At 39.3% G+C, this 14646-nt stretch overlaps 1 protein-coding gene and 1 long non-coding RNA gene across 4 annotated transcripts in view; one reads left to right on the top strand and one right to left on the bottom strand.

Moving 5' to 3' along the window:
• Window positions 1–451: 451 nt before the first annotated feature.
• LEKR1 (leucine, glutamate and lysine rich 1) overlaps window positions 452–14646 on the bottom strand; it is a 195228-nt gene continuing 181033 nt past the window's right edge. For 2 of the 3 annotated variants that reach the window (XM_073674775.1, XM_073674776.1), the window contains exons 13-14: window positions 4221–4520; window positions 452–2129 (exon numbers count right to left, since the gene is read on the bottom strand). In XM_073674775.1, coding sequence (XP_073530876.1) covers window positions 1716–2129; window positions 4221–4520 — 714 coding nt within the window. In that variant the 3' untranslated portion in view covers window positions 452–1715. The remainder of the gene's footprint in view (window positions 2130–4220; window positions 4521–14646) is intronic. The other variant, XM_073674777.1, reaches the window with a different exon arrangement.
• LOC141259193 (uncharacterized) lies at window positions 1753–3588 on the top strand. Its single transcript, XR_012318379.1, has 3 exons — window positions 1753–1819; window positions 2836–2960; window positions 3124–3588. It is a non-coding gene; the product is annotated as an uncharacterized lncRNA (long non-coding RNA).

The raw sequence follows: 14646 nt of genomic DNA, 5'->3' as shown, positions 1-14646 counted from the left end.
TAATTATTCTTGAAAAGAGACATGATTAACTTGTACAAGTACAAAAGATTCAATAAATATGGTTTGCGTATAAAACCCCCTCAAAAGACAAGAGTGCACTCCCTCCACAAGACAAGGCTTCCTTACCATTAGAACTATTAGTCTGTGGCCATCAGGAGCAGGTCACAATGGTTTCATGGTTGAACCTTCGATGGTTTCAAAAAGACTTCAATGTTTGTTTGTTTTAGAAAGAAAATAACAAATACTTATCTAACAGTGTAAAATTCTTGTTCTGAATATCTGATCCAGGTCTCAACACTTGAGATTCATAGGGATAAATCTGCACTTTTATGGCAGATTGATTCCTGCTTTATAAATGTACCTATACCCCATTCCCTTTCTCCTTTCCCATCACTCGGTTGAACTTGATGACCATGATTGTTTTTTTTTTAGCTGTACTATGTATAACATAAAACACATCTGCACTTATCATTATCTGTCTTTAATATAAATAAAATGTTATAGGATACAAATCACACTATAAGGCAGCATTACACAAATACTGTCTAAAGTGTAGTAGACCATTAAACTGTGTCTCCTACAATACTCTATGAGTACTGTCTTTATGTCTACATACTGGTATTTTGTGACTGGCGAATTATTGACTGTGATTACTACTTGTCACCAGTAGATGGCGAGTAGAGTCCTCGGAATGACTTCACACGAGCAATCATTAGAGTAGGATATTACATTGTGAGTTCGTGGTAGATGGATATTTACGTGTGATGTATATACTGTATGTAACTATATATTGTACATAGATCAATACTGCATATGTTCTCTTGATGCTTTCACCAGGGCGATCCTTAGAGCCGGACAGCGGAGTGTAAGCAGTCCCGGTGGGTTTGCCGGCGCTTTCTCCGGCCTGCTGTGCTGCTGCCGATGGAATCCGGCTAATGAGTTGTCCTCTCCTGGTTACGAAATTTCTTCAGGATCTCAGGTTGTGTTTGCTTTATACACAAAGGCCCAATGTTATAAATGAACATAGACATCACTGGATATGGAGATAGCTGTGTCTGGAATTCCCTATAATTACAACTATTTAGGAAATATACAGTGTAGCAGTCATTTATTTTTTTGTCCTTACAGACATATATTTTATGGAAAGGACCCAGCCTCCAAGTTTGAGGACATTTAGACACAGTTTTATATTGTAGGGAGATTAGTGAAAAACAAGGTACATGTTCTTTCTTTGACTAACAGTGCCACTTTTGCTCTTGGCTGTTTCTGGTATTGCAGCAAATTGAATGAGGCTGAGCAGAAATACTACACGCAGCCATAGGTAATAGTGGTACTGGTTGTGGAGATAAAAAACAGACCCTTCTTACCAATCCTGGACAACATTTTAATTATTGAGACCCAACCTGTTTTTCCTCTCATTTTGGCAATATTATACAGACCTATCTCAGTCTAAAATCCGGCAGCTGAATGCACCGTACACATGGTACACAGTGAGTGCAGTGATATAGAGGGCATCTATAGCCTGATGCCTGCCCGGCCTGCGCTCTTCTTATATTGCTCAGAGGGGCTTTTTCCAGAATAGAATAGTCTTGTATGGAGCAATAAATCCATTCTGAACTCAAGTTGTTCTTCTGGTATTTGGCCACTGCTAATTCTAGAAAAAAAAACAATTATCTGAGCTAATTTGGCAAATCTTCATGTGACTCCTTTCTGTGCTAGGGCTGAGTAGAATTTCTCCTGAGAATTGCAGTTATTTTGTGCCGGGTATCAGTCAGGGACGATGTCCTCTCTTTTGGAGGATGTGGTGACTGGAGCAGAGGTAAGCTACTACTGCCACCACTCTGCCGCAGCTTGTTGTAGTTGGTGGCACTGGCAGGGCCATACGATCCAGATAAGCTCATTAGCTTGGTTCCATTAGTGGTTGGTAAGCCTTGAGGAGCTTTCTTCTGTGCACCAGGCAAGATGAGAGCTGAGGCTGGCTTGTCTGCAGTCAATGTCCGGTGTGATAATGAGAAACTTCCACCGACTCTTTTTATTTCCAGCAGTTGCTGCTTCGCCTGTGTCAAGGCCTCGGTGAGCTCATAGCGTTCTTCACACTCCATGCGCACAGTTTCCTTAAGGAACTCAATCTAAAAAGAGAAACCTATTTAGTTCAGCGGCAGACTAGCAGTTCTTACAAAAAACACTTACAGACAAGCATACAGGGGAGAAGGACGTGGGTAACCTTCTCACTGTCACAATCAGCATTGCTATATTATTTATTTATGTTCCATTATAGGAACAGAAATCTGGTGTCATACGGACCCCACTGACTATTATGGGCTCTGTCTTGTTGTCAGCATCACAGCATGTAACGTCCAGTATTTTTTGGCCAGATCTGAGATGGAGACTCCAAATCGAGTCCCTAACATCTGAGCCTTACAGCCATTTTGTATCAGGGATCGAAAGAGAATTCATAAAATATCATGTTTTGCAGCTTTGAATAGGAATTTCTATACAGAGTTGCGAAACCTTATTTACCGGCTTCCAATATATTTGTCACATAGAGTGGTTTCTCCCTTTTTAGCATATGGTCATATTGGACAACGAGAACCTGAATGATCATGTGGAACTTTTATAATTAATTATTAATGCACACAACCTAGGATAAAAACAGTGAGAAAATACCCAGTAGTAAGCAAGTAAGTAAATAGTAACAGTACATGTAAATAACATAGGGTACTTAGCAGACCCTATTCTGATAAAAAAAAAGCATAAAAGCCATCCCACCACGACAAGGTGCACCCAATCAGGACAGTCCTATCTCTAGTACTTTACCTCTCTATGTGCCAGCAGGTCTCAATAAGACAGGGGCAGAGCAGTGACACAAACGGTGGACTTTTTGGCTGGCATCCGTCTATTCAGAAGGGCACAAGAATGGAGTCACCTATCTGCGTGCTTCTGGTTGTATTGGGTTGAAGGTAATACTCTGATAGAGGGAATATAAGACTTCCATGTTTCTCCTCGGCTGTTTCTCAGATGTAGGCTTACATTTGAGTTTTGCACGTTTGCAGTATAGCCTATTACATGTTAACTTTACTTTATAGACAAATTATGATACATTTTTCTTGGTTTTCTGAACAGTGCAGAAATCATAATCTCTTCAATATCTGCAAAGTATCCAGATGCTGAGACAGAAGAACATCCCGCAGCTCCACACCACCATAATCATGGGCAATACTGTATTTACACCAGACATATTGGGTCCGGTGACACTTCCATGTAACGGCTGCTTTCACACGAGCCCATTTATCATCAGGATCCTATGCTTTATATTTGTCTCTAATAGAGACTTATTGTTAATCTAGGAGTCCATTCATATGGGTGTATAAAATAAATGCCCACAGAAGTCTATGGAGAGTGAATGAAACACTGATGTGTCTGTATCCATATGGCATAAGCATAAGTATGTGATCAGTACTGGTCCTGTATTACATCCGGTGCTGGTTTATGTAGTTCACCTTCCTGCCTAATTGACAGACCCCCAGTATATACACCTAGAATACATCTGTATTGTGAATCAGTATTACGGATGATTACTAATACCCTTGGGTGAAACGGAGCTACTTATTTTCTCCATAGACTATTATTACCAATGTCTTCATCATTGCGATTAACTCATTGATTGATGTTAAAATTGAATGCAATAATTGTTGGTAGAGATGGTGCCACCATTTATTATGATTAAGGTGCGGGATAACAATGTTCCATAAAATGTCTATTTCCCAAACTGTTGTGCGCTTGGTCAGGTTCTCGTGTGATTAATATTTAATCTTGTTTAGAGATCAGAAACTGTTGCAGTGATAAGGAACATTTGGTGGCAGCCCTCAGGGATCATGCATATGGCAAAGCCTGTACAGGGGCACATGGAGTCCCTACAGATCGGTATTACAGACCCTTAGGCAATCTGAGTGCTGCCATTTGGTTCCTCCGTGCAGAACTATATTATCCCCTAGAAACATTGCTTTTTCTGCATAAAATCAAAAGCATATGGAGGTGCAGAATGGGTCTTTAGCAAGCCCTACAGAACACAGATCAGTGAGCACGAAGCTTACATCTTGCAGTGTAAGGGGCCAAATGCTTAATCCATTCATAATTACCATTTCATCTGCTGAATAAATGGATGTCAGATAGATGAAATGTTTCTTATATTCCAGATACATGAGCCATGAACACTCTACCTCTCGCGTGGCCTGGTCCAGGTGGAGTCTCAGCTCAGCACAGTTTAAGTTCAGTTCTTTCAGTTTCTCAGCTTTTGTGCGGATGTCTTTTCTCATTTCTTCCAAAGCAGAGATGTCGTGGTCTTGCTCTCTTGTCAATCGAAGTTCCAGCTCAGAAACAATTTTTTTTAGGTTTGTAACCTCACGTTCTTTACCCTGATCTTTCTCAGTAAGTCTTGTCTGAGCTTCGTGTAACTTCTTTTCCAGCATGGTCACCTCTGCGTAGAGTTCATCACACGCTTGGGATATAAGGGAAGGTATCTGTAAGACATTAGAATAAACTTTATTTGTCTCATTAAAGGCTTGTAGATTGGATATAAAGACATACAATGCCCAAGTGACTAAAATGAAAAAATGTGAAAGAGATAATACAGCATCGGTTCCCAGTGCTCGGGATGGAGGACAGGTCAGGAGGCCGACCTTGTGTGTCTACAGACACAAGAGATATGGAGGTTAATGCAGCGTCCACTTCCATGGTTACATTCTTTCCACATATATCTCAGTGCTGTCCATGCGGAGGTGCCGACCACATAGCACAGACCGTGTAGGAATCTGTGGGCCACACTCTTCTATTATGGTAGCAATCGATATCTCTTCGGGTATGTGCACACCACCAGTGATACGGGTCTATTTATCTTTGTGTCTACGGACAGCTAAAGATAAATGGAACAAGTGATTTATAATGTGCCCATGTGCAGAATTGACAACCTGAATTTTTATTTTTTCTAGACAACTTATCAAAAGAAAAAACAGACACCATTTTTTAAGGGCAGATTGGAAACATTTTAAGTGATTAATGTGTAGAACTCAATATTCAGATAGTCACCCATTACCAAAAATTACTTCAAGCTGAAAAACCTCCAGCTTCACCCAAATCACAGATGCCTTCATATTTTTCATGGACAGTGGAAAAAAAGCACCACATTTTTTACAGATTTTATTATGTAATTACTTTAAGGCAGAGAAACTATACCGTGTGATAAAGCCACCAAACAGCTCCACATATCTCAGCCACCTGCCCTTTTTAATTACAACATGTAAAGGTATCTATTCGCAACTGAATCCTCAGTGAAGACTTGAATGTAAATAACATTGTTAGGCCATGTTCACATGGTCAGTATTTTCCATCAGTATTTGTAAGTCAAAACCAGGAGTGGGTGATAAATACAGAAGTGGTGACGTGTTTCTATTATACTTTTCCTCTGATTGTTCCACTCCTGATTTTGCCTTTGGCTATGTTCACACACGCTGTGTTTTTCAGCATTTTTTGCTGCAGATTTTTATGCAAATTTCAGCTGCATTATTCAGTACCAGGAAAGTCTATGAGAAACCAGAATTCTCTGTTCACACATCATGTTTTTTTTTTTGCTGCGTATTTTGTGCCTTGGTTCAGTTTTTGGAAAATAGAGCATGTGACTTCTTTCAGCATTTTTTCACCCATAGGAAGTAATGGGTGGTGAAAAAAAAGGATCAAAAACGCACCAAAATTTGCATCAGCGTTTTTTTAGCGTTTTTGATAGCAAAATAGAATGGGGTTCTTTTTTCCACAGAACTTTATGTACATGCATAAATAGAGACAGAAGAACAGTGAAAAACGCATCAAAAACTCAGAAAAAAATGCAGAAAAACCTGCGTTTTTGACGCAGCTGATTTCCTGCCAGAGATCAGTTTTGCTGCAGATTTGTGACATACAAAAACCCAACATGTGTGAACACAGCCTTACAAACACATATAAAACACTGACCAAATACTGAACGTGGCCTTAGAAATGGATTTTCTCATCACAAGGTGTGACAGCATACTACTACTTTGTGACTGATGGGGGTACAGGTCTGTTCACATGTTGCGTTTTTGCAGTGTCTTTCTCTGTATGTTTTTTGCCATGGAAATTACATGGCATTTTAAGTAACAACAAATTGAATGAGAATTCTGAAATCTCATACACACGTCCTTATTTTTTCTTTACAAATTTGAACATTGAAAGCGTTTTTGTCAGATGTGGGGATTGTCAATTCTTTCAGCGTTTTTGGAGCATTTTTCACCCATTCAAATGAATAGGAAAAAATATGCATCAAAACGCATGTTAAATGCAGCAAAAATGCATGTACATTACGCAGCGTCTTTCCTGCAAATATCACACAAGGGCAAGGACCACCACCAACGCTGAGAACGCAGGGGCTGCAGTGCTGGTCTAGGGCTGCTGATCCGTCAAAGTTCTTGCCTGCACAGCAGCGCTCCAGGGTGGGCTACAGTCCCTTCATACTCAGTCAGAGGGGGGATCCTGGCAGTTGCACACCCACCAATCAGAAAGTGATGGCATACTCATTGCTTTATTACTACTCTATTATATGACGATTCCATGCTAAAATAAACATTAAATATATTCGATAAATTCTGCATGATCAAAGCTGAACTACCACGACGTGACTAACACGAGGCAGCATAAAGATGACATTTACAGAAGAGCGTTCTGAGTAATGAATGTGGGAAAACGAGCAGAGGAAAAAGAAAGGCGACAATAGAAATGATAATAACAAGACGGATGATTGGATTCTCCCGAGATTGAGATGAATGAAAGTGCGAACACGCAAATAGGCCATTGGAAGAGCAAGGAGGCTGATTACAAGAGTGGCCAAAAATAGGGTAAGAGATGGCGGAGCAATCACATCAACTGCACTGCAAACATCAATCACATATGTGCAGCAATACCACAACTCAAACATGAAGCAGCAAGTATCAGGCTCATTTATCGACAAACATGCCGACATTTCCTGCACTTCTTCCCCCACTGACTCGCATTTATCTTATATTGTATGAAACAATTTCTAAAAAGAATGCCCAGCAATATGGCTTATTGCATCGTAAATGTTTTCCACCCATGTTTCTTAGAACCCAGAATTGCAGAACACCCCAGACACTGTATGAGCGCTCGGCACGAGACACTGGACAGCGACCTGGGAAAGGGTGAACTTGATGGACCTGACTTTTATCAACCTATGTAACTATGTATTTCAGGCCATGATCCCATGTAGTGTAAATACTGCATTTATTTCCGCTGCGTTTTTTTTGTGGGCAGAAAATCTATTGCGATCCACTGTCAAAGCAAAGTGGACGTGATTTCATGAAAACTCAGGTCTTCTTGGCAGCTGAAGACGCTGCTGAACTGTGCATTTTTGGTGAGTTTTTTTTCTATAAAGGCTTCTATAGAGAGTCTACAAAAAATAAAACGCATGTAAAAACAACTTAATTTTTTATAGCTTTTCTGTACTAAAAAAACACATAAAAAATCTCTGCTTCAAATCAGTCCCCAAAACATACCATATGAAGGAAAAAATTCATAAGAAAACCCGCAGCAAACATGCAATAATCAGATAAGTTTGTTATTGCATATTTTGGTGTGGAACCTTGCTATAAACATTCAGATAACAAGCAGCAAAAAAATTCAGCGTTTGCATTACGTGTGAATACAGCCTCAAGGTGGCTGTTTCGGTTGTTCCCCAGGAGCAGACTTTACTATAGTTCTCATTACATAAAGCTATTTTTTTAATACCCTAAAGTAGAGTCAGTGGTTGGACATATCTTGAAATGTATTCATGATGCCCCCCATGGAGAATAATCTGTATATGGGTTCTATGTGTAAAAGGCAGGACTAGAACATATACTTTAAAAATGAATATCTGAATGAAGCTGAGTGGTGCAAACATATATATAATACAGTGAAATCTTAGGGAGAGGAAACATAAGGGACAACCCAAGGCTAGATTTATTGGAATAATAGACATTATAGTTATTTAAATTTGGTCAAGGACATAAAACGAGCTCCATGTTTCACTATATAACACCAGAAGTCATGGCTGAGGTTTCCCTTCCAGTTATTCGTGTCTGGAGTTATTGTCTGTATTCATAAATGTTTTGGAAAATCTCAGTTTGAACACTGTAGACTAATATTACTAATCTTCCGAATATAACCTAGACATAGTAGTGAGTCATAAAGACTCGCCAGCATTTCCTCATCTGAGGAGTTCTTTAAGAAAAGTAAAATATAATGGAGGCCGTCAAGCAGAAAAATCCAGGAGCAGGTTAACTGTAGAAAAAAGACATATTGCAGTTTTATTACAAAACGTGTATAAGGTTACATAACATTAATTACTTAAGGAAATGCATTCATCACATGGCTGCATTTGTTCAACTACTGAAAATATATTTTTGAATATTAATCTATATGTTTCAATTGTGCTTTCATCCACCTCTCACAATTTTGTGATCTGCTCCATTCGCCAATCTGAGTGGAACTTACAGAACTGGTAATTTTGTGCTACTTGATTCATAATCAGAGTACTCAAATTATAGTGACTCTAAGGGGTAAAATGTCTTAAGGAGACTGCCAGTCTGGCGTAGGCCCTTCTTAAAAGCCCTGTTGAAGGCTTCTTACCCAATCAACCCATCTCCTGTTGTGCACTAATGAGGGGCTGTTACCCCCAAACAGATGTATGCAAATTGAGATTCTGGTTTCTCTGTATATCTCAAGTCACGTGGTAATGCTCTTTAAAGGGTCAATTGACTTATTGCTACTTTCAACAGGTGGCATTGGAGTCCCTGAACTCTTCTTTTATGATGAGGCTATTTGCAAATTACATTAGCGAATGAGACTAATGTAACCTATACACATGATATAACAGTTGACCAAACCTGCCAATTTAGGCAGGATCACCTGTCCTTCTATTGTGTAAGGAGTTGAGTTGATTCTTTCCCAATGTTGTCGGGAGCTAGAAGGATTGGGCAAGTTGACTGTTAACACCAGATCCTTTGATCTCCCATGAGATGAGCCATCAATTTACAAGTCGGACTGTGGCTAGCTTTGCTCTCCCCTTTTAAACCACAGGCACACTCAGCCAATTTAAGAATGAATGGGTATGGTGAAAGATGGCTGTCGGGTGAACCAGCACTTAGTTGACAGCTGTCTAATGTGTATGAGCACCTTTAGGGTATGTGCCCATGTAGCGTTTTACAAGCGTATTTGATGCAGAATTTCCGCAGCGGAAACGCTTGTAAAACGCTTGGTAATGCGCACCCCATGGTCCCCAATGAGAATCCGCAAGTTCTATGGCCATGCTGCGGATTTTTCCGCAGCATTTTTGATGCACACAAAAATCCGCAGCATGTTAATTAATTTTGCGTTTCCGCATGTGGAATTGCCTTTTCAATGCAATAAAAAACGCAAGGCAATTCCGCATGTCAAAAACGCGCGAAAAAAGCGCAATAAACGCTTGCGATATTCCGCATGCGTTTTTCCGGGAAAGGACATGCGGAAATGAAGCGCAAATTTTCCGCTTCATTTCCGCAACGTGGGCACATAGCCTTACACGAGCAGACTAAAGATAGGAAATCCAGAGAGCACCCCTCTGTTGACACGTAGTATCCATCACATATAGAGTACAACAAAACAGACACGACTGAATACAGTGTTGAAAGACACAAAAAAAAAATACAAGGTAGTATTTTTCAATTTTTGGGGAAATGCTTGCTATCAATATTAAAATGGGATGATGCCTTTTACTTCAACATATACATTTAATATCTAAATATAGAAGGATAAATGCCAAAAACAAAGCCACAAGCCAGAGGAATGGACTGTGATAGTGACCTGAACAGATGTATGAAAACGAGCACAAAGAAAGCACCAGTGTATTCCATTTGCATTCATGAAGGTTCTGAAACACTATTTAACATTATTTTCCATTTCTCTCTATAAGACTAGTGGTGAGAACACAAATTGGTTTCACAAGCTCCAAAAGTACAAAAAGGGTCAATAAATTAAGTAAGCTAGGTGGTGGGTTGTCAATTGATAGCAAAAAGGTCAAGACAAGACTTAAGGTCAATCCAGGCACAGACTATAATTCTCACGGCATAGGAGACCATACTTGCATACAAAATTACAGAATCTATTGAAAAAAGAATATTGGAGCTTGTTTGACCACAACATGAAGTTAATAAGATGTAGAACTAGTGATATATTAAGGGAAATATACAAAATCATGAGTAAGCTATTAAAACCCTTGTTTATTAATAACCAAGAAAGTCAACTAGAAACCAAAGTGAAATAAGGAAGGAGAGAAGCCATATCACGCATATAATATAGTAAAAGGCGCTGATAGACCCTACACCATTATATTTCATTGCTCATTCACAGGGATATCATACAGTTCAGGACTGAAGACACAATCTGTTTACATCAGCTAGCTATGGGAACCTATGCAACTGTGGAGTCACCATGTTTCCACTGGCTGAAATCCATCTTTTTATGTGTCTTTTCATTATATGTGTCAGATTTGGCTGACATATATCATATTTACTATATGTGATATAATACAAACAAACCCAGAAGCAAAATGTTATGCTCGTATCATATATACAATGTATCTCTTACTTTGAAATATATACATCTTGACATCATACTTGCTCGGCGGTGAATACATACAGAAGAGGCCCCTGTGAAAGAACAGTATATGGGCCCTTTGCAGTCAAATAGCTCAGCATAATGCACAATTCCACCCGCTTTGGAGGTAGAAGTTGCCTCCTTACGTGTCGGGCCCCTGTGCAGCTGCACCAATAGTAAGTCCTTCTCCGTACTTGCTAACCCTCATGGACTGTATGGTACAGAAGAAAGAAGTGACCTTTTTACTCAATTGCAGGTAGAACACCTGCAAAGTCAGAAGTCTGTACTGCGGCAGTACTGGTACTAGTAGCACTGGCATGTAGTAGTACCATACTTTCTCCATTTTTTTTAAAATGCAGTTTAAATGAACTATTCAAAGAGTTTTTTATTAAATGTATCTAACTGTTTTGTGTATACAGTTACTATGAAGACCTATGTTCACCAGATAGTCTTTCCGCCATCTCTAACACCATTTCCTCCCTCTATCTGAAACTGAACCTGTCAAAAACTGAACTCCCAATGTTTCCTCCCTCCACTAACCTATCTATGCCCAATATCGCCATTTCCGCGTGTGGCTCCACCATTACTCCCCAGCAACAAGCCTGTTGTCTTGGGGTCATACTTGACTCAGATCTTTCCTTTACCCCCTACATCGATCACTCATTCTCTCATGTCATCTACACCTCAAAAACATTTCTAGAATTCGATCTTTTCTCACCTTTGACTCTGCAAAAACTCTTACTGTCGCTCTTATTCATTCTCATCTGGATTATTGCAACTCTCTACTAATCGGTCTCCCTCTTACTAAACTCTCCCCTCTCCAATCTGTCCTTAATGCAGCAGCCAGAATCATATTTCTTGCCAACCACTACACCGATGCTTCTACTCTGTGCCAGTCATTGCACTGGTTGCCCATCCAATACAGAGTTCAATATAAATTCATCACTCTCACCCACAAAGGGTTCCATGCTTCAGCACCACCCTACATCTCCTCCCTCGTCTCAGTCTACCAACCTACCTGCGCCCTTCGCTCTACTAATGACTTAAAATTAACATTCTCAATAATCCGAACCTCCTACTCCCGTCTCCAAGATTTCTAGAGTGCTGTGCCAATTCTTTGGAATGCACTACCAGGACTCTTCGATTAATCCCCAATACCCACAGTTTTAAGCGTGCCATAAAAACGTATTTATTTAGACTGGCCTATCGTCTCAACTCACCTATCTAACTATCCCTCCCCCACCATACAAAACTTCCTTCCAAATTAGGTCCCTCGTATCTTCTGTTCACACACCCCATCACTTAGTAGACTACTGTGTCTGTACTTGTTCACATACTGGTTGGTGACTGGTTCATTTAGCATTATGTGAATACACTATTTATTACATTGAAGGTTGACCGTACAATACTAGCGATTATTACTATCCACCTTTCGTGTCTCCCTATTTACTCATAGATTGTAAGCTTGTGAGCAGGGCCCTCACTCCTCTTGGTATCTGTTGATTTATGTGATTATTGTTATTCTCTTATCTCTTTTATTGTCTGTACAAGTCCTCTCTGAAATGTAAAGTGCTGCGGAATATGTTGGCGCAGTAGAAATAAAATTATTACTATCTATTTCATTGCACATTTGCAAAATCAGAATCATACATATATACTGTACATATACTGTATGTTTATATAAATGTGTCTTCATATATGTGGGGTTTATAAACTTGTGATCTAACAGGAGAAAAAAAATATTTTTTTTGAAAAGTCAAACCTTTTTTTTCGCAAATAAAACATAAAATGCCAGCCACTAATGCAGCAGCACAGAAATATCATGCGTGAGTGTGGCTACCTGTTGTTCAAGTCCTGGTTGAATATGATATGTGACCCCTTAATTCAGTCAAGGATCACATTTGAGGCTCCCACAATATGCTGCGTTGACTTCTTCTGGCTTACACTGTAGTTTTAAAAGCTAATAAATTACAAAGGAATCTGGTATTCCAGTTTCCTCCAGTTTCCTACGGTTTCTTCCCACACGCCAAAGACATACTGATAGGGAATCCAGATTGTGAGCCCCAATGGGGACAGTGATGACCATGTGTGTAGAGCGCTTTGGAATATGATGGCACTATGTTTGGAATTAAAATAAATAAATAAATGAGTCCAAAGCATCAATTTCTGGTTTAACATGGAAGACATGTTAGGCTATGGGTTGAACTAGATGGACTTAGTCTTCCTTCAACCTTAAAAAAAAAACTATGTTACTATGTTACATAGGCAAGAACATTGACCTTTCAGCACACAGGCTGCCTTCAAGCTTGCAGTAATTGATCATTCTGATGGTGGCTCGGACTTTGGTGTCTGTGCCTAATCCTAAAGCTAGTGGTCACACTGCATTATAAGAACCTAGGATGTCAGGGATGGCACTTTGTCAACTACATGCAATGACAACAAGCAGAACTATAAATGCAGCTCTGGGTTGCACAGGTTGTAACTGCTCTATAGGGAAAGCCACAGCTCGATTGATTAAAATGGGTATCATGTAATTCTACATTTCAGGGCTACAGAAGAACAGGTTTGTCCTTATGGCACATGCCCTTTTGATAAACTGGTAAAGTGCTTATGTCGGGGTCTGTAAAATACAAAATCACAAAGGGAAACATTCCCAGATTAATGAGTTGTAAGTCTGAGCATGTGTTCAGAAACTTCTATCTACATTTCGGTTTACCTGAGGCCCTGGTCTTATTTTCACTGCACTTTATTCATTGCTTCCTTTCAGATACTGTATATTAGGCACCAACAGATGTTCCTCCAACCACCCCAACACCCGGCCCATTGTACATACTATCCCATCAGCATTTTCTTTCTATACTACTGACATTACTGATTGTCACAGAGAAAATATTTGTACACTTGTACGGTGACAGAATATATATATATATATATTTTTTACATTTGATGGTATGTATTAACATCAAGGGCTCTTTTCTTTTACAGTAAAGGATTGATACTAAAATGACCAGATAACTTTTTAATACATCCAAGGTAAATGGTTGCAGTTATTGTTCTTATCAGTGGTTTGCAATGATCTTTGCATTGTTATTTGATAATGTATAGGGTTTTCTTTTTACTATACAACAAGACCAAATATGCTGTTTTTTTAAAATACTTTTAATATGTCAAACCAAGCAGAAACACTTTTTGGGATAACATAAAAATCTCATATTGATTTTTGACTATTACTATTATTTATATATCAAGAAAATGGGGGATTAGCTCACAACACCGGATAAGAAGGATCCACTGATCCTGGGAAATTGCACGGACCGGCCAGAGGAACTCCAACTATACAGAAAAGCAGGTGTGATGGTCCAGCTAAACAATATATCCCGAGCCTGGTAAAACTTCTCCTTTATTGGTAAGGTCTGCTCTGCTACTTGGCATATTACTATCTGGAGTTTTTCATTTTTAATGCATTACCAATAAAGGTGGTTTTACCAGACCAGGGACATATCTTTTTGCTAGACCACCACACTTGCTTTTCCGTATTATTTACATACATTGTTTTTATTACAGTGTATCTCTAAAAAATAAATTATATATAAATTTGAATATTTTTTTTTCCAAGCAGCATCATGTAAAGAAAGGGGCACTGTAAGTGAGCATTATGTTCTATAGAACATATCGCTTGAAAGGAAACCTGTCCGGTTGAAAATGGTATCTGATCAGCAGGCAGGGTGTTATAGAAGAGGAGTTGACCAGATTGATATGAATTTTTGAGGGAACAGTTTCAGTAAAATTTGTATTTTATTCATTGAAATCCCTGGTGTTTGTATGCATGAGTCCAGTGGGCGGTCCTACTAGTGATTGACAGTCCTCCCTGTATGACTGTGCATGCAAAGGTCGCGATCAGTCACTAGTAGGACCTCATACTGGACTTATATACCTACGAACACCAAACAT

Source organism: Phyllobates terribilis, unplaced genomic scaffold (genome assembly GCF_046119375.1).
Source record: "Phyllobates terribilis strain yellow unplaced genomic scaffold, ASM4611937v1 Scaffold_3__8_contigs__length_932513732, whole genome shotgun sequence".
Classification (NCBI taxonomy): Eukaryota; Metazoa; Chordata; class Amphibia; order Anura; family Dendrobatidae; genus Phyllobates; species Phyllobates terribilis.
Note: the sequence above shows the minus strand (reverse complement) of the source record. Positions and strands in the feature narration are given on the sequence as shown.